General features: G+C 41.4%; 1 protein-coding gene across 2 annotated transcripts in view; it reads left to right on the top strand.

Moving 5' to 3' along the window:
* P2RX1 (purinergic receptor P2X 1) overlaps positions 1-21,992 on the top strand; it is a 61,084-nt gene that overhangs the window by 23,640 nt on the left and 15,452 nt on the right. Inside the window, exons 3-9 of one of the 2 annotated variants that reach the window (XM_069971141.1) lie at positions 344-415; positions 3,456-3,522; positions 7,354-7,389; positions 15,236-15,332; positions 17,016-17,096; positions 18,925-19,066; positions 20,974-21,101. In XM_069971141.1, the coding sequence (XP_069827242.1) occupies positions 344-415; positions 3,456-3,522; positions 7,354-7,389; positions 15,236-15,332; positions 17,016-17,096; positions 18,925-19,066; positions 20,974-21,101 (623 nt within the window). The remainder of the gene's footprint in view (positions 1-343; positions 416-3,455; positions 3,523-7,353; positions 7,390-15,235; positions 15,333-17,015; positions 17,097-18,924; positions 19,067-20,973; positions 21,102-21,992) is intronic. The other variant, XM_069971143.1, reaches the window with a different exon arrangement.

Raw genomic sequence — 21,992 nt, 5'->3', positions numbered from 1 at the left:
AGCCACTATTCACTGAATAGCGGCCGCACAAAACTGATATTTCAGTTTTCTATGGCGCCGCTAGGGATCTATGTCTATATCTACTATGTGTATACACTCTGGGTAGGATTCCCTCGGCCTGCAGCACAACGCAAGTACCACAGAAATCACGGTCGTTTTAACAGCGGCCGTGATTTCTGGGGAACTTACGTAGTGTGAACATAGCCTAAAAATAATACTTTTGTAGAAGTACCAATAGCTCTTATTCTAGAGTCGGTTTACATACAGTCTCATTGCTAACCTCTTATCTATTGGACCTTTTGCTTTTGACTAACAAACGTTGTTCTCTGCTTTTTTTCAACAGGGAGACAACTCTTTTGTTGTGATGACCAACTTCATAATTACTCCAAAGCAACAAATGGGACTCTGTAATGAGGTACGAACAACCAATTACAGGGCAGCAAGATTGATTTTTTTGTTGTAGGTTTTTTTTTTTTTTTTTTTTTTTCTTTCCAGCAGAGACCTCCTCTTGTCTCCAGCAAACACAGCTGTCACATACAACCCTAGATTTGACTTTCCCTTCCATTGAATTGCACTACAGGATTGCACAATAGGAGTAGACAGGGAACATTGTGCAACAGTCATGGTCCCTGTTTAAAGTAAATTTACCATCAGGTCCGGGCTGAAGCACTGGAAGCGGGCCGACCTGCCCCCAGTGGGACGAAACCCCCACCCCTCTATGATATGGCTCCATTGAGGGGCAGGGGTTTCCTGAGGGGCAGGGGTTTCAAGAGGGGCAGGGGTTTCCTGACACTGGGGTAGGTCGGTACACCTCCAGTGCTTCAGCCCGGACCTGATGGTACAGTCACTTTAATTATATAACAATGATTAGTGTCACATACTTTGTCATATGTCACCCCATCACTAGTTATTTGAATTAAATATTTCCCTACAGCTGCAAATAATGTGTGACTAGTTATTCAGCTGCGACCTAAAGGTCTAATTGAGTAAAAAATTAAAACAATTCTTCAAAAGGAAATTTGGTATAGTTTCCATAACACAAATTATTTGTACATTATGAATTTTGTCCTATATGTTGAAACACTACTATTTATTAGGTTGAGAAGAAATGTTTGTGGAGATGTTTTCAGAATTCTAGTGTATTCTGTGGCTTTTGAATTCACCATTGCTTAAAAGGGAATCTGTCACTTAGGGCCCTATTACACCAACAGATGTTTGACAGATTATCTGACAGTATTTTTCGGCCAAAGCCTGGAATGGTCTATAAACAGAGAACAGGTCATTAAGGAAACACTGATATTTCTCCTCTTTTTAAATCCATTCCTGGCTTTGGTTGAAAAGATCTGTCAGACATCCTTTGGTGCAATAGGGCCCTAAGACAATGCTATCTTATCTATTATCATGTTAAAGAACATGAAACACTGAGTAAATGATATATATCTTTGTGGGAAAAGATTCAGCATAACCTTTAACATGTTGATTGAAATCCCTGCTCATTCTGTGATGAGGAGTCCAGTGGGCGGTGTCACTCAGTGAACTGGACTCTTAAGCATGGAAAGATCACAGACTTTAATCAATAAATTACAAGTCATACTGAATCTTTTTCCATAAAGATGTATATCAATCCACTCTGCTCCTTTTGCTCTATAACAAGATGCCCATAGTTTATGTAGTATTTTCATCAGGGCCGTCTTAACAGCATTATGGGCCCCTGAGCAGAGGTGCGAATTGGGCCCCCCCAACCACCGCCATCAAATCCCCCACATCTTTGCATATAGTGCCCCCCATAGTAGCCAATTCCCCCATATAGTGCCCCCCCATAGTAGCCAGTGCCCCCCATAGTAGCCAGTGCCCCCCATAGTAGCCAGTGACCCCCAAAACAACAAACGAGTTACTCACCCTTCCGCCGGCCCCAGCAGCTGATGTCTCCCGTCAGCGCGCCACTCCCGTCATCCTCCGGGCACAGGCAGCAGGGTACAGAGAGACTGCCTGTGCCGGAAGTGTCCGGCTGCACGACACATCCAGGACACAGGCAGCGTCTCTGTACCCTGCTGCCTGTGCCCGGAGGATGACGGGAGTGGCGCGCTGACGGGAGACATCAGCTGCTGGGGCCGGCGGAAGGGTAAGTTCCTGGACTGCCGACCCCTTCTATCGCCACTTAGCTGAGCCGATCAGAAGCCCAGGGCTTCTGATCGGCTCAGCTGAGAAGCGATAGAAGGGGCGGGCGGAGGGGGTCGCTCAGGGCCGCTCACTATGCATATGCTTAGTGAGCGGCAATAAAGGGGGCGGGCAGGACGGCTTCCTTGCGGTGCTCAGCACTGCTTGGAAGCCGTCTTCGCTTTATAGGACGCACTTAGTTTTATAAGTGCGTCTTATAAAGCAAAAAATACAGGTGTGTCCCAGAGGGCAGGGGCCCCCTAGGACGCAAGGGCCCCCGGGCAGCCGCCTACCATGCCCAATGGGTAAGACGGCCCTGATTTTCATAGTGACAGGTTTAAAGTGAATGTACCACTAGGTACATCGCTATGGGCTATTATTGTAAAAAGCCCATAATGATGTGCCTAGTGGTACATTTATTTTAATTCCCTTCCGCTGCTGCACTGTAAATTAACGTCGCCTGATGCCGCAGGAACGTTAATTTACACTGCAGGATAACACAGGCGCAGGAGCTGCACCTGTGTCATCCACGTCAGGTCCTGGCTATCAGTGATAGCCAGAGACCCGCCGCAACTCTCAGCACTGGTACCTGAGAGTTAACCCTATAGATACTGCTGTCAGCACGACCACAGCATCTTTAGGGCTTCTGACAGTGAATTCTCCCTCTACAGAGGGAGAGTTCTCTGTCAGCTGTCCATCGAAGCTCTGCGAAGTGATTGCAGAGCCCCGATGGTAGCCATGGAAACCAGAAGCCTCAGGCTTCCGGTTTCCTGGCTACAGAGGCCGGTGGGGGGAGGGAAGGAAGGCTGGGCGTGTGGGGCTCTGCCCCCTCCCCTGCTGCTGTCACAAGATTGTAACAGCGGCCAGGGGACAGAGGAGAGGGGGCAGACATAGGGACATCAGCTTATGGGATAATTAGGATCCCATAGGCTGATGTCCTAAAAAGACCTTGACCCATGGTCGTGAAAGCGTTAATAAAGGTAATGTGAACATGGGAAATCTTTTTAATGGAAATAAGTCCCTTGGGACAGAAACTAAAAATAAAGAGTTAGATTATGGTTAATAGAGCTTTCTATTAACACATGTCTATCTGAAAGTGCTTGAAAATCCTGGGAATATGCAGCAATTCAAAACCAAATAAGGTCGGTTTCTTTTCATTAAGGGTTTTTGCCAAGCAGCTTAAGAATGCTCTAAATCATTTTAAATGTGCTCAAGATGCAGACTACCGGGCAGTAGCATTGGCAGGGACAGTCATCCAAGCATTGCAGCCCTTACCAATAATAGTCACATTTTTTCAGCTTCCTGATGCTGCACCTTGCAAAACTGATGATGACTGCAAAGCAATGTCTACCCGGCAAACCCAAGGTATGCATTGTTTCTGATAAGGTATCTTTAAAAAAAAGTCCTGGTTACAGAATGTGTGCTGAAGAAATTGTTCATGTCCCTGCTAATCATATTCACTGTATTAATAGCATGTGTATTCTTGCATGTTGTCCATTATTAAACTTTCCATTACCTAGTGGATTTTAATTTTCTGTGATGGCTAGTTTGCCAAAGTAGTGTTCATATTGTAATTAGCATTTACAAACAGTAACCTACTGAGAAAACAAAAAACTTCTTCAGAATAAAAAACTAAAATACAGCATGAAAAAGTATATTGTACCATGAAGATGAAATTCTGAGGTGGGAGTTGAATAGTTAAAGGGGTTGTCCAGTAAAAATCTTTTTTTTTTCATATCAATTGGTTTCAGAAAGTTATATAGATTTGTAATTTTCTTCTATTTAAAAATCTCAAGTCTTCCCATACTTAGCAGCTGCTGTGTGTCCTGTAGGAAATGTTTTCTTTTCAGTCTGACTCTGTGCTCTCTGCTGCCACCTCTGTCCGAGGCAGGAACTTCCAGAGCAGTAGTAAATCCTCATAGAAAACCCCTGCTGCTCTGGACAGTTCTGGAGTTTTGCAACTTAGTTCTATTGAATTGAATGGAGCTTAAAGAGGATGTACCACCAGGTTCATCCTCTTAAATTTAACACACCAATAGATCAGAGACGTCATGGGGAAGCCGGTGCAGCAGTCCATTTTTCGAACCGCGGCCCGGTTCCCGTGTATGGCGCCGTTCTATCCAGCGGTACCAGTGGTGAAGCAAAAACATGGGCACTTTCTTCCAGAGACTGCATTGCTCTTGTCTCCATTTCAGGTGTGGTTTGCAATTAAAGAGGATGTACCACCAGGTACATCCTTTTGAATTTAACACACCAATAGATCGGCGCCGTCACGGGGAAGCAGATGCCGCAGTCCATTTTTCGAACCGCAGCTCTGTTCCCGTGTATGGCGCCGTTCTATCCTGTGGTATCCGGCCGTGCTGAAGCACTGGAGGCCGGCCGGCCCACCCCCAGTGGGAGGGAATTCCCTCCCCTCTATGACGTGGCTCAATGGAGCCGCGTCATAGAGGGGAGGGAATTCCCTCCCACTGGGGGCCGGCCGACCTCCAGTGCTTCAGCACGGCCCGGTACCACTGGATAGAATGGCACCGTACAAGGGAACAGAGCTGCGGTTTGAAAAATGGACTCCGGCATCAGCTTCCCCGTGACGGCGCCGATCTATTGGTGTGTTAAATTCAAGAGGATGTACCTGGTGGTACATCCTCTTTAATTGCAAACCACACCTGAAATGGAGACAAGAGCAATGCTGTCTCTGGAAGAAAGTGCCCATGTTTTTGTAGCACTAGACAACCTAACATAAAAAAAGCCATTCTACTGGGCTAAAAAGCTCAGCACAGTTATACGCCTACAGACTTTACAGATAGAAGCCTGTACTTACAGCCCAGCAGAGGTGGGTGGTTCCTTCACTTTGATCTGCTCTTATACCAATCGCTTACAGTACAAATCATCACTAGAGGCAGCCAGAAGTGCACAAGCTTCTGTAAGTTAAAGTCTGTGGGTGTATATTGGAAGGCCAGGATGCATTAGTGTAAATTGTACTATTGTTTTACTACTTTAAAAAAGAAAAAAAAAAGAAAAAAATAATATTGGCTTGCATCGCTATATATTCTGACCCCTATAATATAAATAAATAATATATATATATAATTTTTATCTGCTATGTTGTGTGGGGGCCTTTTTGCACAGTGAGCTGTAGATTTTATTAGCACCATTTTGGATAAACTGGCTCTTTTATTTCTCAGGTTTTCAGGTATGTGACTTAAAAACAGCAGGGAAAAGTTGGAAGGGGGGAATAAAAAGACCTTTAAGGCTACTGTATGTTCTTATAATGCACTAAAGATCGCAAACAACGGCCGTTGTTTTAAAACAGATGGAATTATCATGAACATTAAATAGATCGGAAAAGCGATAACAACGGCCAACGTCGTGGTGCTTTGTTTGGCGTTAATTTTGTATTTTTTAATGTTTCTTCTTCTTTGTCCTGTTTGGACATTGTACCTGCTCTCTGCTTTGTGATTAGGATTTAAAATTCTATCCTGTAGATGACTATGAAATGTTTGAAAAAAAAATATAGAAAAAAAAGATTGATCTGCCCAAGCCACCTTCGTCCATTGCTCCCTGCAAATTTCCTTTTAAGCAATCTGTATTACAGTAGCTCTTCTGTGGGATCTGAGCTAAAGACCTAGTCCTCTCTCCCTATGGACATCAGCCAGCCTTAGCCACCAATGACCATAAGAAGGGTGGCCAGTTATACTTCCTTCAGCCAGTTTTAGTAGGTTTATACTGGAAATATCCCATAAGATGGACCCTTTAGGAGATACCTTGATCCAGTCCTCATCTAGCCCTCAAATTTGCTAGGACAAAGTTGCTCAGCTTTTTACACTAACCCATTTTCCTGCCATAAATGCATAAACCTAAAGAACAACTCCGGCCAAAATCTATTTTTTTATATGTTATTTTATAAGTTAGACAAACTCCTAATCTACACTAATTATGGGAAATGCACATATAGTGCTATTTCCTTCAATTTAGTAGATCATGGAGACTTCAATTTCTTTAAAAAAATGTGATGTCAAAACCTGATCTATATCTGAACTGTCCAGCAGAGGGCACAGTATATGTAGAAATTACATCTAAAAAATAACAGGGCCCTTCCTGTGTTTTCGGCACAAAATTTATGCTACCCGACTAACCCAACCCCCCCCCGCCTGCCCTGAAGTAGCCGTTATGCAAGCATCCCCCTCCGGCTTAATTACTGCAGCGGGAGTACCAGCCGCGTCTCGAGCAGCAGGGTGAACGCTCCTCTATCGCAGTCCTTGCCGAACCTGATTAATTACTGCAGTGGGAGAGAGGCATTCACCCCGCTGCACAGGATGGGGCTGGTACTTCTGGTGTGATCGGGCGGCCCTGGGGTAGGGGAGAGTGTTAGAGGTGAGCTGGGGGGCAAGGTAGATTATTTTTTTACATGTATTTTCTATGTATTTTGGGGCCCTTGCTGGTCAGTTCAGGTTTAGGCTGGTTCGTGACGACGCTTTTTTTTTTTTTTTTTTACAGAAATTGAAGCCTGCCAAATATACAAAATTGAGGGAAATAACACTATGGGGGAGATTTATCAAAGGGTGTAAAAATTGGTGATTGGTTGTTGTGGCCAATTTGCGCCAGTCTAAATTTTACACCCTTTAAATCTCCCCCTATAGGTGCAATTCCCATAATTAGTGTACATTAGGAATTTGTCTAACTTTCCTTATGAAATAACATATTAAAATTAGATTTTGGCTAGAGTTGTCCTTTAAATGAACTGATTGTCCACTTGCTGTCTATATTATATTACATTTTGACAGTTGCCATCACAGTGGGAAAACCAGTGTTATACTCTTTACCCGTCAGTGGTGTCATATGTTTTCATTGCCCTGCTTTCTGGAAAACATATTACATACATCATACATACATACATTCATTCATATTAATTTTGCCATTTAACCCTTTAACTTTTCCATCCCTAACTTCATCAGTAATTATGTTCCATCCGTAACTTAAGCTTTGTTTTTAAATACGCAGCTTATATAATGAAATATGTAAGTGAATATATTCCTGTATAAGTTAGGTAATAGAACACATACTACACTTCGTTACAGTTATCTACAATACATTAAATGGCAGAGTAATAAATAGAATTAATAGCATTTTTTATTAATGTCATAACTTTAAATGTTGATTTTGCTTTTTCTTTATCTTTTTGCAAACTTCACTTATAAGAAGGAGAAAACAGTGGTCCATTACTGAGTACATCAGGTAACTTCAAAACCATCCATAAATTATTCGTTGGTGGTAATTTTACTTTAGTCAAATGTATATATTCTCATTATTATAGCACCAACATAATCTACTGCATGTATATATAGAAGTAACCTTAAAGGAGAACTCTGGCCAAAACTTAAAATCTGGAGTGGGAGGAACATAAAAAAGAAGTTATGCTTATCCATCCCCATGCCCCCACAGTGCAGCGTCATCAGCTCTCTGTCGGCCTCTGGTTACTAGTTTCTCCCAGCTTCCTGCTTTGTCGGGTCCTGGCAGAAGTATCCGCTAAGCAGGGTCGGATTGGGATTTGAAAAAAAAAAAAAAATCCGCCCTGGCACACAAACTACCCCATCAGCCCACATAACATTAGAAATTGACATAAAATGTTGGCTTAGGATGTTAACATAGAATGTAGGCTTAGAATGTTGACATAGAATGTAGATTTAAATGATGACATAGGATGCAGGTTTAGGCTGGGTTCACACTACGTATATTTCAGTCAGTATTGTGGTCCTCATATTGCAACCAAAACCAGGAGTGGATTGAAAACTCAGAAAGGCTCTGTTCACACAATGTTGAAATTGAGTGGATGGCCGCCATTTAATGGCAAATATTTGCTGTTATTTTAAAACAACAACTGTTATATTGAAATAATGGCAGTTATTTACTGTTATATGGCGGCCATCCACTCAATTTCAACATTGTGTGAACAGATCCTTTCTGTGTTTTTAATCCACTCCTGGTTTTGGTTGCAATATGAGGACCACAATACTGACTGAAATATACGTAGTGTGAACCCAGCCTTAAAATGTTGGCTTAGAATTTTGTAAACCTACATTCTATATCACCATTCACCACGACAACATGACACTGACATTCTGTGATAGCATGTTGGCATAGAATGTAGGTTTTGAATATCATGTGAAGCTTCTTTAGATACTATGCCAACATTCTATGTCAATATTCTGACATAGAATGCTGTAATAGAATGTAGACTTACAATTTAGGTTTAGAAGGTTGACATAGAAAATGGGTTTAGAATGTTGGGATACAATGAAGGATTAGAATGTTGTCATGGAATGTATGCATAGAATGTAGACATTAGCCTGATTAGACTCTATAATGTCCCTGATTTCTGCTGATGGTTCTCGCTCTGTCATATAGACTACTCTGTGTGGCCCTTATTCCCTTTAGCAAAGCTTCCCTACATACTCTATTACCTCATCCTCTTTCTCATGCAAAGATCCTTAAGCTTATAGTTACTGATTGGCTCTGCTGAACTCTATCTAGTGCTCAAGAATTTAAATATCATCATTACAGCTTCTAGCTGCTTAGAAGTCTGTGTAGTTTTTGCCATCATTTGCCTAAAATAGAATAATACTTGATTCACTGGTTGGGAGAAGAAGAGTGGCCCTTGGAGGGCACAGGCCCATCTGGTAATTACCAGAACTGCCAGATGGCCAGTCTGGCCCTGCCGCTTAGCTAGTCAGTAACTGCAGCAGTGTCCTGCCCCATTTACTAAATGGCTGAGCAGACATTTCTGAGCCAGGACATGACATCACTGGACCAGAAGCTGCAGGAGCGTGGCAGAGGTCCATGAGTGGCGAGGCTGCAATGCCATTGCATGGGGACGGGTTAGTATGACATCCTTATTATGTTCCCCCTGCCCTTCTGCTATTTTTAGATTTGGCTGGAGATCTCCTTTAGTTCTACTGGAGGTGTATGCAAAAGATTAGTGGATTGTTGAGAAATTCATGTAGCGATGATTTTAATCATAAAACAAACAAATCCAAATCTAATAGAAACATAACTTATACAGCATAAACACTGCAGTTTGTAATCAGCAAGTTTTTCTGCATCCGAAGCTGCGGAGGTGATGCTGAGAATTTTATTGCAGATTTTATGTTTTGTCAAATGATTGAAAGAGGAATAAAGTGAAATATATTTATTTTTATATACTACAGGGATTACATTTACAACTTATATGCAACATGTGAACATAGTTGTTACATTTTACATAAATAGTAACATTTCACTATACGTACAGAATGTTAGCATTTGTTCACATAAGGGCAGATACACTGCAGATTTTCTGAAGCACAAAAGGGGTCCAAAATCCAAAGCTGAATAGCCACAATAATTGAAATCTGTAAATCAAATCAATTAATGCTCAGATTTTTTTCTGATTTTTTTTAATGTAGTGTACGACAAATACCAGAGATTGACAAATACCATTCAGTGCAATATATTGTGGGTTTTCTGTACACAAATCTACATCAGAAAATCTGCAGCATATCTACCCGGTATGTTCACACAGGGTAGATATGCTATGGATTTTTCACAGCCCCAATATCACCCACCCACACACTACACTATAGCAGTTATTAGGTGGCAAGTGGACAAATCACAAGATGTATACTCTACATCGATACAGACAATACAGCAAAACTATTACAATTTTAAAGGGGAGCTATGAACGGGCTAGACTAATCTAACCTGCTGATAGTTCCAAAAGGCGCATGGGACACTGAGGATTGTGGTAAGTCTCTTACCTTTATCCTTGGCGCCGTTCCCGCGCTGTTTGTTGTGAAATGCTCTGCCTCGTAAGCCCTGGCCCCCGAGCACTATCTGGTTTGCCCCCAGCTACCCTACTATGCTTATCATCATTAGAAGGGCCGGGCGGGATCGGTGCACGGGGGGCAGTAGCCCCCTTCAGTGAACCTAATGTCCTTACCAGGCAAGGATTTCACAACAAACAGCACGAGAACAGTGCCAAGGATGACGGTAAGAGACAGACCTTCATCCTCAGCACCCTGTGCACACTAGGGAGCAGACAGCAGGTTAGATTTGACCCGCACCCAGCAGTGTCTGAAGTGACCGGCTGCTCAGCCAATCACTGACCGCAGCACTGCCCTGGTGATCTGGTGATTGGCTGAGCGGCCTATCACTTCAGACCCTGTGGGGAGCAGGTCAAAGCTAGCAGGACATCGGAGTGTGGAGAGGTATGTATATCTTTACTATCTTATACTTCTTAGACAAGGGCTGCACGGATATCACTAACGATTATATATATATTATATACATATATATATATATATATATATATATATATATATATATATATATATATATATATATATATATACACACACACACAGCCCTTACTGGATGATTATCGTGTTGTATATGGGCTCAGTAAGTGAGCACCGATCTAGCAGATCCGCACTCACTTAAATGAAGTCATCTGGCCATGTAATACGGCCCTTAGTCAGAGCTGCAGCTCTTAAATACTGCCCTGACTATCCCTGCCCTTCCTTACCAATAAAAAATAGATATCCTTTCACATGTTACAAAGCCATCAAGGCTGTTGGTAAGAGTGCTAAAAATTCCTGCAAATTCTACACAGAGCAGTCAGTTGTTTCTACCGTCAACAATGATGGTTCTTCTGCTCTATACTAGGTTGCAGCCAAGGAGCTGCCACAGCTATTGGTAGTAAGTGCTGATAGCTCCTGCAAAAACTAGTTGGAAAGTAATGTGGGAATAATGGATAGAAGGGCCTGGCAGCCTAAATATTTGTAGCAATGGCACATCCAGTACTAGGGAGGAGATGTCAATTCTTTGGGCGGAAGGCAGATTGAGCAATCTATGGGACAGGTGGAACTTCAAGTGAAGCCATGTGGACTCTGTTTTAATTTTTTGGCAAAATTTCGTAGTGTGCAGATACTCTTACAAAAAGAGAATGGACCAGTTTAACCGAGATTTGCCAAATTTCTGTCCCATGATGGGCTGAATTCTGGTGCCTTTTTTTTGGCCAACATTTATAGAGTGTGTGCACCTCTTTTGCAACACTTTAATAAAGAGGCCGAGCATTTGTTTTCCCCCCCCCCCAAAACGGGACATGGTGAGTACAGTTATGATAACCAACTGAATTACTATAGTGACTAAAATAACGAAGATTAAAATGACTATAAACTTAAAAGCAGGAAACACTCCTGGCAGGTCTTGGTGGCATTTTTCAGCATAAGGCTACGTTCACACAGTGTGATACAACGGCTGTCGGTGTCAGTGTCAAAAAACGGCCAATGTATTACGCGTTCTTCTGGCTGATATTGCATTGTTGCACGTAGGAACATTATTTTCCACACATGGAAGTCTGCTGGCCATATGAGTGTGAATGAAAATCAATTAACCATTAACTTTCATTCACATTGCGGCTAGCAGGACGGCCATGCAGTGTGTGAACATTTTTTACGGCCATTGTTCATGAACTGCAGCTGTGGAAAATAGACATGTTCATTATTTTGTACTGCCGCAGTTGATGCCCTGTGTGCAGAACAACAACCATTGTTCTATTAAAATTAGAGATGAGCGAACCTCGAGCATTCAGCATTTGATTAGCGGTGGCTGCTGAAGTTGGATAAAGCTCTAAGGTTATGTGGAAAACATGGATATAGTCATTGGCTGTATCCATGTTTTCCAGACAACCTTAGAGATTTATCCAAGTTCAGCAGCCCCCGCTAATCAAATGCCGAACGTTCGGGTTCGGATGGACTCGAGCATGCTCGCGGTTCGCTCATCTTTAATTAAAATCAATAGAACCAAACAAATTCAGAAAATTACTGCTGTTGTTTTCAATGACCATTACGGCCAGAGTTTTCCTAATTTATTACACTGTTTGAACATAGCTTAAGAAGACAGTGTAATATTTGTGTCTGAGGCAAGCATAACAGTGTTCAAAGAGCAGTTAAGTGTTAATGTCACGTGAGTTGCTTTTGAGTGTGTTGGATCCAAAGTGAATTTGTAACAGTCACTAGAAAGCTCAGATGGATTCCTGTAACAGATGGCCTAAAAATCAAGGCCCAAAACGCTACAAGCTATAAAACAATAATTGATTAAACCTATATGGTGTATACTGTAAAAAAAAAAAAAAACTCATCTAATTAAAAAATAAACAAATTAAAAATTTCATGTACCTCAAAGTGGTCCCACTAAAAAAAAAAACTCCTCATGCAAAATTCTGTTATAGTAAACCATAGGAAAAAGTATATAAATTTGGTATTGTTGTAATCATACCAACCTGTAGAATCAAGATAATTTATACCATAAAATGGAGAAAACCATAAAAGTAAATGAAATGATAATGGCAGCATTTGGTGTGTACGCCGACTCCCAAAAAATAGAATAAAAAGAGAAAATGTCAAAATGGTAACATTGAAAGTAAAGTGAAACCTTGCAAATAACTTGGTTTCAGGGCGTTTTGCAAGACAAGGTAACAATTATAAAAAATTATAACTCTGTAAATGAGCAAGATTTCTTAATACAAGCCCCCATCCTGATATTGTGATGGGTAGAAAGCACTCTCATTTTAACCCACTGCTACCTGACCAACTCTGTCGTGGGTTAGGTTCCTTTCGGCTCTCCACCGGTGACGTTGTGTGAACATAGCCTAACACAGAAAAAAGTTTTTACTCTATATTACAAAGAGGCTTTTGCGTGCTCCTTACGGGCACCAAGCTGTAATATGTCCTAACCCTCCCATCCCCATACCTGACCCTGCTTGGAACTCTGCTTCCAAGTGCAGCTATTCAGAAGTTGGAAAAGCCTTTGACTTTTTATATAAGAGAATAAAAGAATTTTTGTACATTATGGATGAACAATGTATATATGAAAAGTACTGTGTGTCTCCTTGACTTAATAGCTATTTACCAGTGTCAGCAGGTTTGAACATAATTTACAGCTGGCAGATTCCCTTGAACTATTTTGTGTGTTATGACTGTCTTATAAGCAGAGAAATCAGAATACTAAAACAGCATTTTTTGTAAGGTTGTTGTTTATTGTAAAGCCATGGAAATTAAACATAAAATATATTTTTTTCTGTATTTTGTCTAGCTTTTAGCTAATTTACAGCTTCTACTCATTTGTTGTTGTTCCCACTAGAATTTCAGAGAATTTTCTGAATCTCATGATCCCAGTAATCCAAACAAATTCAATGCTGTTGGGCTATATGATGACCAGTCCTGTATTCTAATGACTACAGCATATTTCTTTGTTTTATTTCTTTTTATTGTGGGTAGATACTGTATAATGTATAACAACTGTATAATGATGCTTAATCAAATTATTGAACAAAGTGTGTCATTGAGTTCCCTAAAAGACTCATATTTTCTTTATATTTAATATCTCATGTCATGCAAAAAAAAAAATTTCACTGATCATTCTTTGGATATCTTCTTGGTTTAAGGATAGATAAAAGATAAATGGAAAAGATAAGTTAGAGTAGGGTTTTCAAAATGAGAAAGTAAATAATGATGTATTTGTATTTGATATATTCAATGTTTGGAGACTTTAGCTAAATTTTCTAAAAAATATACATTTTTATTCTAAAATATACATTATTCTTTATACTAAAGGCATGAGTAAGTTAGGGCAGTATTATATGGGCCGATGGGGGCCCGATAATAACTGCAAATGAGCACCGTTCTGCTAGATCGGCACTCGTTTACTAGGCCTATTACACGGCCCGATAATCGTTTAACAAGGGCTATATGGACATCATCACCGATGTCCTTGCAGCCCTTGTTTATACTGTATACATTACCTGTTCAGGCTGCAGGGCTCCTCTTGCTCTTCTCCCCAGGTCCCGCTCGCTCCAGCTTCAGAGCGGCCTTTCTCAGCTGACAGGCCACTCAGCCAATCACTGGCCGCGGCGGTCCCAGCCTGTGATTGGCTAAGGGGCCTGTCAGCTCAGACCGGCCGCTCTGAAGCTGGAGCGAGCGGGACCCGGGGAGAAGCAGAGCAAGAGGAGCCCTGCAGCATGGACAGGTAATGTATGCACTTTGCATATCGTCAGCCGTGCACCGCTATTACATGTAGCAATGTGCGGTTGGCGCGCGACAATTATAGGTCCAAACCTATATCAATGATCAGCCGATGATTGTTGCCATCGGCTGATCGTTGTGTTTATTACACAGAGCGATAATTGGGCAAATAGGGCCAGTTCGCCCAATTATAGTTCTGTGTAATAGTACCCTTGATTAAGTGCACTGTGAATGTTCCCAGGCCCCCGGTTGCACTGGTCTACCCGCCCGCCTGTCTAGGAAGCCATGCTTTGTAATGAATATTTATTTCATTCCCCTGCTGAGACATAGGGGGTCCTGTTTTGAGATCCTGCACAGGCAAATACAGTGTTATTGCACATTCACAAGCCAAAAACTATACTATAAGCGGAGAGGTGGTAGAGGCATCAGGACCATGGGTGGCTGTGAAACTAAGTGTTTTACTCGCCTGCAGTTATTATAGGGACAGACTGGTGCATGTGCAGTAACACTGTCTGGCTGCCATATAGCAGATGTTACTGTGCTAGCATGGGACCTCAGAATAGGTTCCCCACTATCAAAGCAGGGGAACAAAACAAATATTCATTACAAGGCCTGGCTTCCTGGGCAGGTGGGCAGGTGGACCAGTGGAATTGGGGGCCAGGGAGCACTAAACTAGCTAATTTACATAGACCTGATTTTACCTTCATCTCAAAAATGGTGCAGTGCATCAGCAACCCAGAGGTAACACTAAAGTCCTACAGCAACATAAGCCGATTCCCATGTGTGAACTTGTATTAAAATCTTGAAGCAAGCAAGATGCTCTAGGCCCGGCCTTTTTGACCCTGATAAAAGATCTACCGGAACTGGTACTACCGGGTGCTGGTGGTTTAGGGACTCAGTACAGATTTGCTTTAATTGAATGAATGGCTCCAACACAAAAAATATGTTCATAACTGCATGAGAACAAGATATACGGTAACTTATGTTTTATTCTCCATATTACTTGTGCATTTTTTTTTTAGGCATCCTGACAGGAAAGTGTTTACCTATCAACAATGAAACCAAGTCTTGTGAAGTCTATGCTTGGTGTCCTGTGGAAAATGACTATAATATTCCTAAGTATGTTTTCCCCCCCAAGTATAGAAATTACTCAATACATATTTATTATCACAATTTCGTTAAAAGTCATAAGAGTTTTTTTGGGGTAGGACACGTTTTACTTTTATAATGGCATTCTTCATTTTACTATAAACTGCTGCACAACCATAAAAAAAAAATGTTGGGTTTCCTTTTTGGTAAAATTTACATTTCCCCCCAGGGTTGATATTACACCAATGCCCTTTTAATGTTTTTTTTTTTTGTTTGTTTGTTTATTCCAAAAAAAAAAGTTATTTTTTTTAATCAATACAATTATAAATTAATATTTTATTGAGATTTTTTTCCCAACTTTTTTTTTTTTACAAATTTATTTTTGTTCTCATAAAAGGACTTGTTTAAGCAATTTGAATAAATGCCTATATAAGTCACTGAAATATTATTCTTTCATTTTGGCAATTACTAGTTGCTTCCCGAAATGGCCTAATAGGGAGCTGATTAAAACCAAGATAGGCACAGCACCTATAGTATAACTCACTAAACTGCATGGTCACTATTTCATCTAGAGACGTAAATGACAGTAATAACAGCGATTTCCAATGCTGGTCACTAACAGCTGGGCTTGGCTGATGATAGCAGACAGAACCCACCATGAATGGAGCAAGATCTCTATCCTCCATATTTCCCCCCCCACCTGATAAATGATGTACATGTATGTCATGTGATGTAAAGAGGTTGATTTGCTTCAACAAACTTTGCATTAATCAATAGAGAAAGTGAGAAACTGCATCTTTCTCCACATATTAGGTTCCTATCCTGCCCCCTTTCCTTCACTCTAAACTGCTCAAGTGTGTCTTTAAATGTATACTTTCATATAAGTATACAGAAAGGGCTTGGTAGAGTGGCTGGAGAAAGAAGCAGAAAGTGAGACACAGGGAGAGTCCAGTATATCTAGTTATATCTCCCCCCCCAGTACTTGATTAACAGATTAGACTGCTCGGTATTGCAGGCACTCTATAATGTTCTCACTTTTTTGTGCTAGAGAAACATAGGGAAGTACAATCCTCTTTTCTGTGTGTGCACAGTGGGAGACATAGCAGCTGCTCTCTATACACCAGCTGAAGGACAACTAAAATTAGAAATTAAAGGGGTTATCCAGCCCTACAAAAACATGGCCACTTTCTTCCAGTGACAGCACCGCTCTTGTCTCCAGTTCAGGTGCGGTTTGCAATTAAGCTCCATTCCCTTAGTTGAAACTAAGCTGCAAAACCTGCACTCAAACTGGAGACTAGAGTGTCTCTGGAAGAAAGTGACCATGTTTTTGTAGCTCTGGAAAGCCCCTTTAAGCCTGCATAAGAAAAAAGTGGTGAAAAAAATTAAATGTATATAAATACAAGTTATATAATAGCCATATAATGTTACTCCTTAAGAACAAACATGACAGCTTATAGTAAAAGTTTTCTTGAAACAAGTATGTTTTACCGCTGTTATCTTTCTTATTTGCCTTTTAGTAACAGTTGTCAGGATGTCACTTTAATTCATTCTACTAACAGATGATTCATGGCTCTGAAATACAGTAATGTTTTTGCCAAAGGGTGTTTGTTAGTATTGTCGATAAAATAGGATATTGACAAATGACTGCATTATGGTCTTACATGCTTGGTTGAGGTTATAGCTTAATTCCTGCCTTTTTCTTTTAATTCACAGCCCTCCATTATTGTTACATGCAGAAAACTTTACTTTATTTATTAAAAACAGTATTAGTTTTCCAAGACATAAAGTTAATAGGTAAGTATAAGCAAACATACTAATATTCATGTGCTCGGTTATAAATTATATTGTTTGCATTATCAATGGATTTACTCAACTTCACATCTGCTATTAGAGGAGCCAGAGACAAATAAGATTTTCTGTCTAAAACGATATAATAATTGCCAGAAGTCCTGTATCTGATCAGTTCATTGTTTCTCTTTGCATCCACCATTGAAATGCCAAGTACATTAAGAGCAATTTGTATTTATTGGGGAGTTAACTGTGGTTCCCTTCTTTACCTAGCTATAAATGAGACTGAATAAAAAACATATTACTAGCAAAATATGGGGTTGTCAAGATAAAAAATAAATAAATAGTAATACATACTAAATGTGTCCCATACTGTGTATAACAACATAGAGGGCTACATAAATATACTATACAGTGGTTATAAAACAATGCTATAAGCAGGGACGTTCTTAGGATGAATCCTGTAGTCCCCCAGCAGTTGTTGGGGGGGGTGAGGATGCTGTCGTGAGCTGTATCATGGAGGCAAACCACGTATCGCCAGGGTGGGCCTCGGGCCCCCCTGCCACACAGGCCTCATAGTAGCTGCGTGGTCTGCCTCCATGTGAACTACGCCAGTGGCTAAAAGCACCCCAATTATAGTTCTACGCAGGGCCTGAATAATCCCACATAGCTAGTGCCATAATGTTAGTTTGAAATGACCAACCAGGGTTAACAGCAGGATATACCCTAAATGGTCTAGAAGCTCTTCTAAAACAACATAATCGTGCCCTTGCTGAGTATGCAGTGTCCCAGAACAGAGTATTTGTCACTTTATCTCCGCACCTTTATTATGGCCAGTTCTGTTCTGGATAGCTAGGGTCCACTGCAAACTGTGTGTATTGTGTCACCCCTCTCAGTGTTCAGGTCTGCTATTCCATTCATTTCTTGTATGCATGTTCAGTTATCAGTGCCTAAGGGTATTATGTTGCCCCCCCCAGTGTTCAGGTATGGTACTTCTCATGTATATTTGGTCCCATATGTCCTAATGGTGTGATGATGCAATAGCTTGGTGTCACGTGACTGCCCTGCTTCCATGGTAACCCCAATGGCCATCGAGCTTTGGCTGGGGAATACCATGTGACTTCCTCTCTGCCTCAGTCCTGTCTTCCACCTTTAGGGGGACAGGGTGTGTGTTGCTGCTGCTCCTGTGTCAAAAGGCCGCAACCTTGCGGTACATGCTGCTGCACTTACCAGAAGTGTTCCTGGCTGTGTTCTATTCTCAAGTTCTCAAGATTCTCATCCTAACCACAAGATCTGGGTGCCGTTCTTCAGTCATTCCTCTCATCATCTTCTCTAAATCATCAACAGCAAGTATTCATCTCAGCTCCATTCCGCCCAGCATCTTATCCTCAGTATCACTACCACTCCCATCATTCAGTATGCTATCATCACAGCATCATCCATTACTCTGCCTTATCCAAGTCTGCCTTATTCCCAGTTGCATCTGGAGAGACTGTTGCTGCTAGTTACCACCGTTACAATAAATACACAACTACCGTTGTTTCTGAACCTTGGCATTGGTGTAATTATTGGTGCCCTGACTAAGGACAACGAAGAATTGCTCAGGCTCGGCTTGGTCAGGTTCCCGGTCTACAGCTGCTATCCCTTGTGCCCATACCGTGATATACCATCAGGCAAGTGGCTAACCGGGTTCCTACCTGGTACTACCATCTACCACTACTTTCAGCGGAGTGCCCAGCCCAAGTACAGATTAAAGCAAAGAAAACAGTTGCATAGTTCACTTCCTATATTCATCCATGAGAATAGATATTGCTGTAACATTTATATTTTTCAGACAGAATCTAGTGGAATCGGTAACCAGCAAATACCTCAAAACCTGCACTTATCATAAGGATAAGGACCCGTTGTGTCCCGTATTTCGACTGGGATATATTGTGGAGCAAACAGGACAGAAATTTATTGACATAGCACGAAAGGTAATATTAAAAGATAAAAACTATTGTGTCCTGTATTTCATCTGGAATATATAATGGAGGAAAATGAGTGACATGGCGTGAGAGGTAATATGAATGTGGATGTAGTGATTCGTTGTGGGGGGCTTCAGTATCTGCTATTTGAAAACTGCATGTCTTATTATATTTTATGAATGAAACTAGAGACAGAAGGCCCTGCTGCTGCAGAGCTTTAGGTAGGCCCCAAAACCTTAAATATGTTGCAGTGAAATGATAGAATCCAGTGATTTGATCAAATCCCTTGAAATGATGGAATGAACACACCGTTCCATCATTTCCCTAGGGATTTGATCAAACGACTGACCCTTTTCAGGGAAATGACGGAATGAACGATCAAGGGGTCGCCCAGCTCTACGTTTGGCGACAGAGGCGGACGGGGGAGCAGAGCGGCACACCTCCCCAGCAGGCATATGGCGGCAGAGCAGACGGGGAACAGAGCAGACAGGCTGGGGGAGCAGGAGGCATGTCGCAGGGCGGGACGGCACACCTCCGGGCAGGCATATGCTGGCAGGGCGGACAGGGAACGGAGCGGACAGGCTGGGGGAGCAGGAGGCATGTAGCTGGGAAAATGAGCGGAACGGGGAGCAGAGAGGCGGTGGAGGTGGACGGGGAGCAGAGCAGACAGGCTGGGGGGAGCAGAGAGACGAAACGGTAAGCGAATTCTATGTCGCAGGGGAAATGATAGAGTTCACTCCATCATTTCCCTGAGAGGGGTCAGTTGTTTCATCAATTCCCTAGGGAAATGATGCTACAGCGCTGTCATTTCATTATTTCCAGAGATTTAATCATTTCACTGCAAAATATATATATATTAGATAGATAGATAGATAGATAGACACACTTACCTGTCTTGCTCACTCCCTCTGGAAATGGCTGGTCAGTTAAGACAGTATAGGATCTATATTGGACATCCATTTCAGGAGAGAGCAGGGCGTTACTGGATGTTTACAAAGCACTGTCAGCGGCAGAGAACGGAAGGCCCAAGATGCAGCTGTGGCGGGGGAGCAAGACAGGTAAGTATATATTACTCACCCATATAGAAATAGGATTCAGTTCACAGTCTCTGGGTATAACATTAATGTGCATTTAACCAGTAGCTCCACAGCTGGTTTAAATCATCCAAATCTACAAATAATGGACAAACACTTACTTCTTGTAAATACTTAAAAACTTCATTTTTTCCAACATAATATAATATATATATATATAATATATATACACATATATACATACATACATACACACACTCAAGCATGAAGTATAAATATCACCCAGTGACAAAGTAGTGGCGTCAAAGTTTTTGAAAATGTCCTTATTCAGCCATCTGCAGTTCGGACGCTGTTCACACTAGGGGAGATGTTACATGCCAGCATATCCATATCAAGCATGACATTTCAAGAGCAATAGGCTCCCTTTGTCAAGCATGCATTTGCTTGCTTGCCTGTTGGCTGACCGCTGGCCCTTTTTACATGGGTTGATCATCACGTAAATGAGCTTTCATTGGAACACTTGCTAATAAAAAGTTGGGAACCAATAACAGAATACATGGTAGGTGGAAGCAGTGGTGGGCCCATAATCATTATTAAGGTACTCCGGTGACTAAATTTTTTATTTTGTATCTTTTTTCTAAAACATTGCTTTTATAAAGTTATATTACTTTAAAATATCTTCATTAAAATAAATGTATACTGCTTCAGGCTATGTACAAACAATGGCCATTGTACTGAGTATCAAACAACTGCCGTTGTTGCATTTAAAATTCCATTGAAATCAATGTCGTTGAAGTCAATATTAAAAACCCCAGATTTAAATAATATGACATTTTTTGGTGATAAATTCCCTTTAAATATGCTATAAATTGCCTTCAACAGGGAGGAACAATTGGCATTGTAATAGACTGGAAATGTGATCTAGATTGGCCAGTGAAATACTGCAAACCCCAATATTTTTTCCATGCATTACATGATGAGAACTCAGTCTCACAAGGTTTCAATTTCAGGTAAGTCAGATTTTAAAATTTTATGCTCTCTCTCTCAAAATAATTACCAGATTTATGTTGTAATGATATGGAATAATGTAATGCATTTTAAGCAATTTACAAAAAAATATATATATATATTTGAAAAACAATAGCCCAATGTACTAAAACTTTCTATGTGCAAACTAAAGGTCCCCATATACAGTAAGTATAAAGTACTGTATGTGCGGTGAACCCTCAGTTCACATCAGCATTAAGTGTTTTGGGGGGTCTCCTGAGAATCCACTGTCAGATGGAGTCAGGCATGTTGGAATTTCAGTACCAGACCCCTTTGTTCTCAGGGAGATAAGCCACCGCTAGAGCTGTCTGGCTGCTGTCTACCCCTTCCCCCCCCCCATAGAGAACACAGGAGATAACGGTCAGCTGAACAATCATTTGACAGACAGTTATTAAAGGTGTAAAAGTATATGCCAACCTTTAGATAGTATTTCAATTAACCCCTTCCCATCAGCAATCTGTATATATACATTCCTAGTGCACATACACCGTGCAGTAGGAATGTATATATACGTTCCTGCACTGACGGGGTTATTGATGAGAGCAGGAGCGCTGCAGGGATAGCGATCTCGCTCTCATCTGTGTTCGCAGCCGCAGGTAATTAGAGTCAGCTGCGATACCACAGCAGACTCATTAACCTCTTAAACGCCATCTACAGCAATCGTGGCGTTTATGGTGCTAGGTGACAGATCAAGCATTTGTCACTGAATGATCTGCACCCCCGCAGCACGGTCCCAATCGCATGTGCTGACAGGCGGGGGTAAGCTCTTTAACTCCGTTAATCCGCGATCCGCGATTTATGTGTAGAGCCTGCTCTCAGGCAGGCTCTATACATAGATCGCTGATAACACGGAT

The sequence above is a fragment of the Dendropsophus ebraccatus genome, chromosome 5 (assembly GCF_027789765.1).
Source record: "Dendropsophus ebraccatus isolate aDenEbr1 chromosome 5, aDenEbr1.pat, whole genome shotgun sequence".
NCBI classification, from domain to species: domain Eukaryota; kingdom Metazoa; phylum Chordata; class Amphibia; order Anura; family Hylidae; genus Dendropsophus; species Dendropsophus ebraccatus.
Note: the sequence above shows the minus strand (reverse complement) of the source record. Positions and strands in the feature narration are given on the sequence as shown.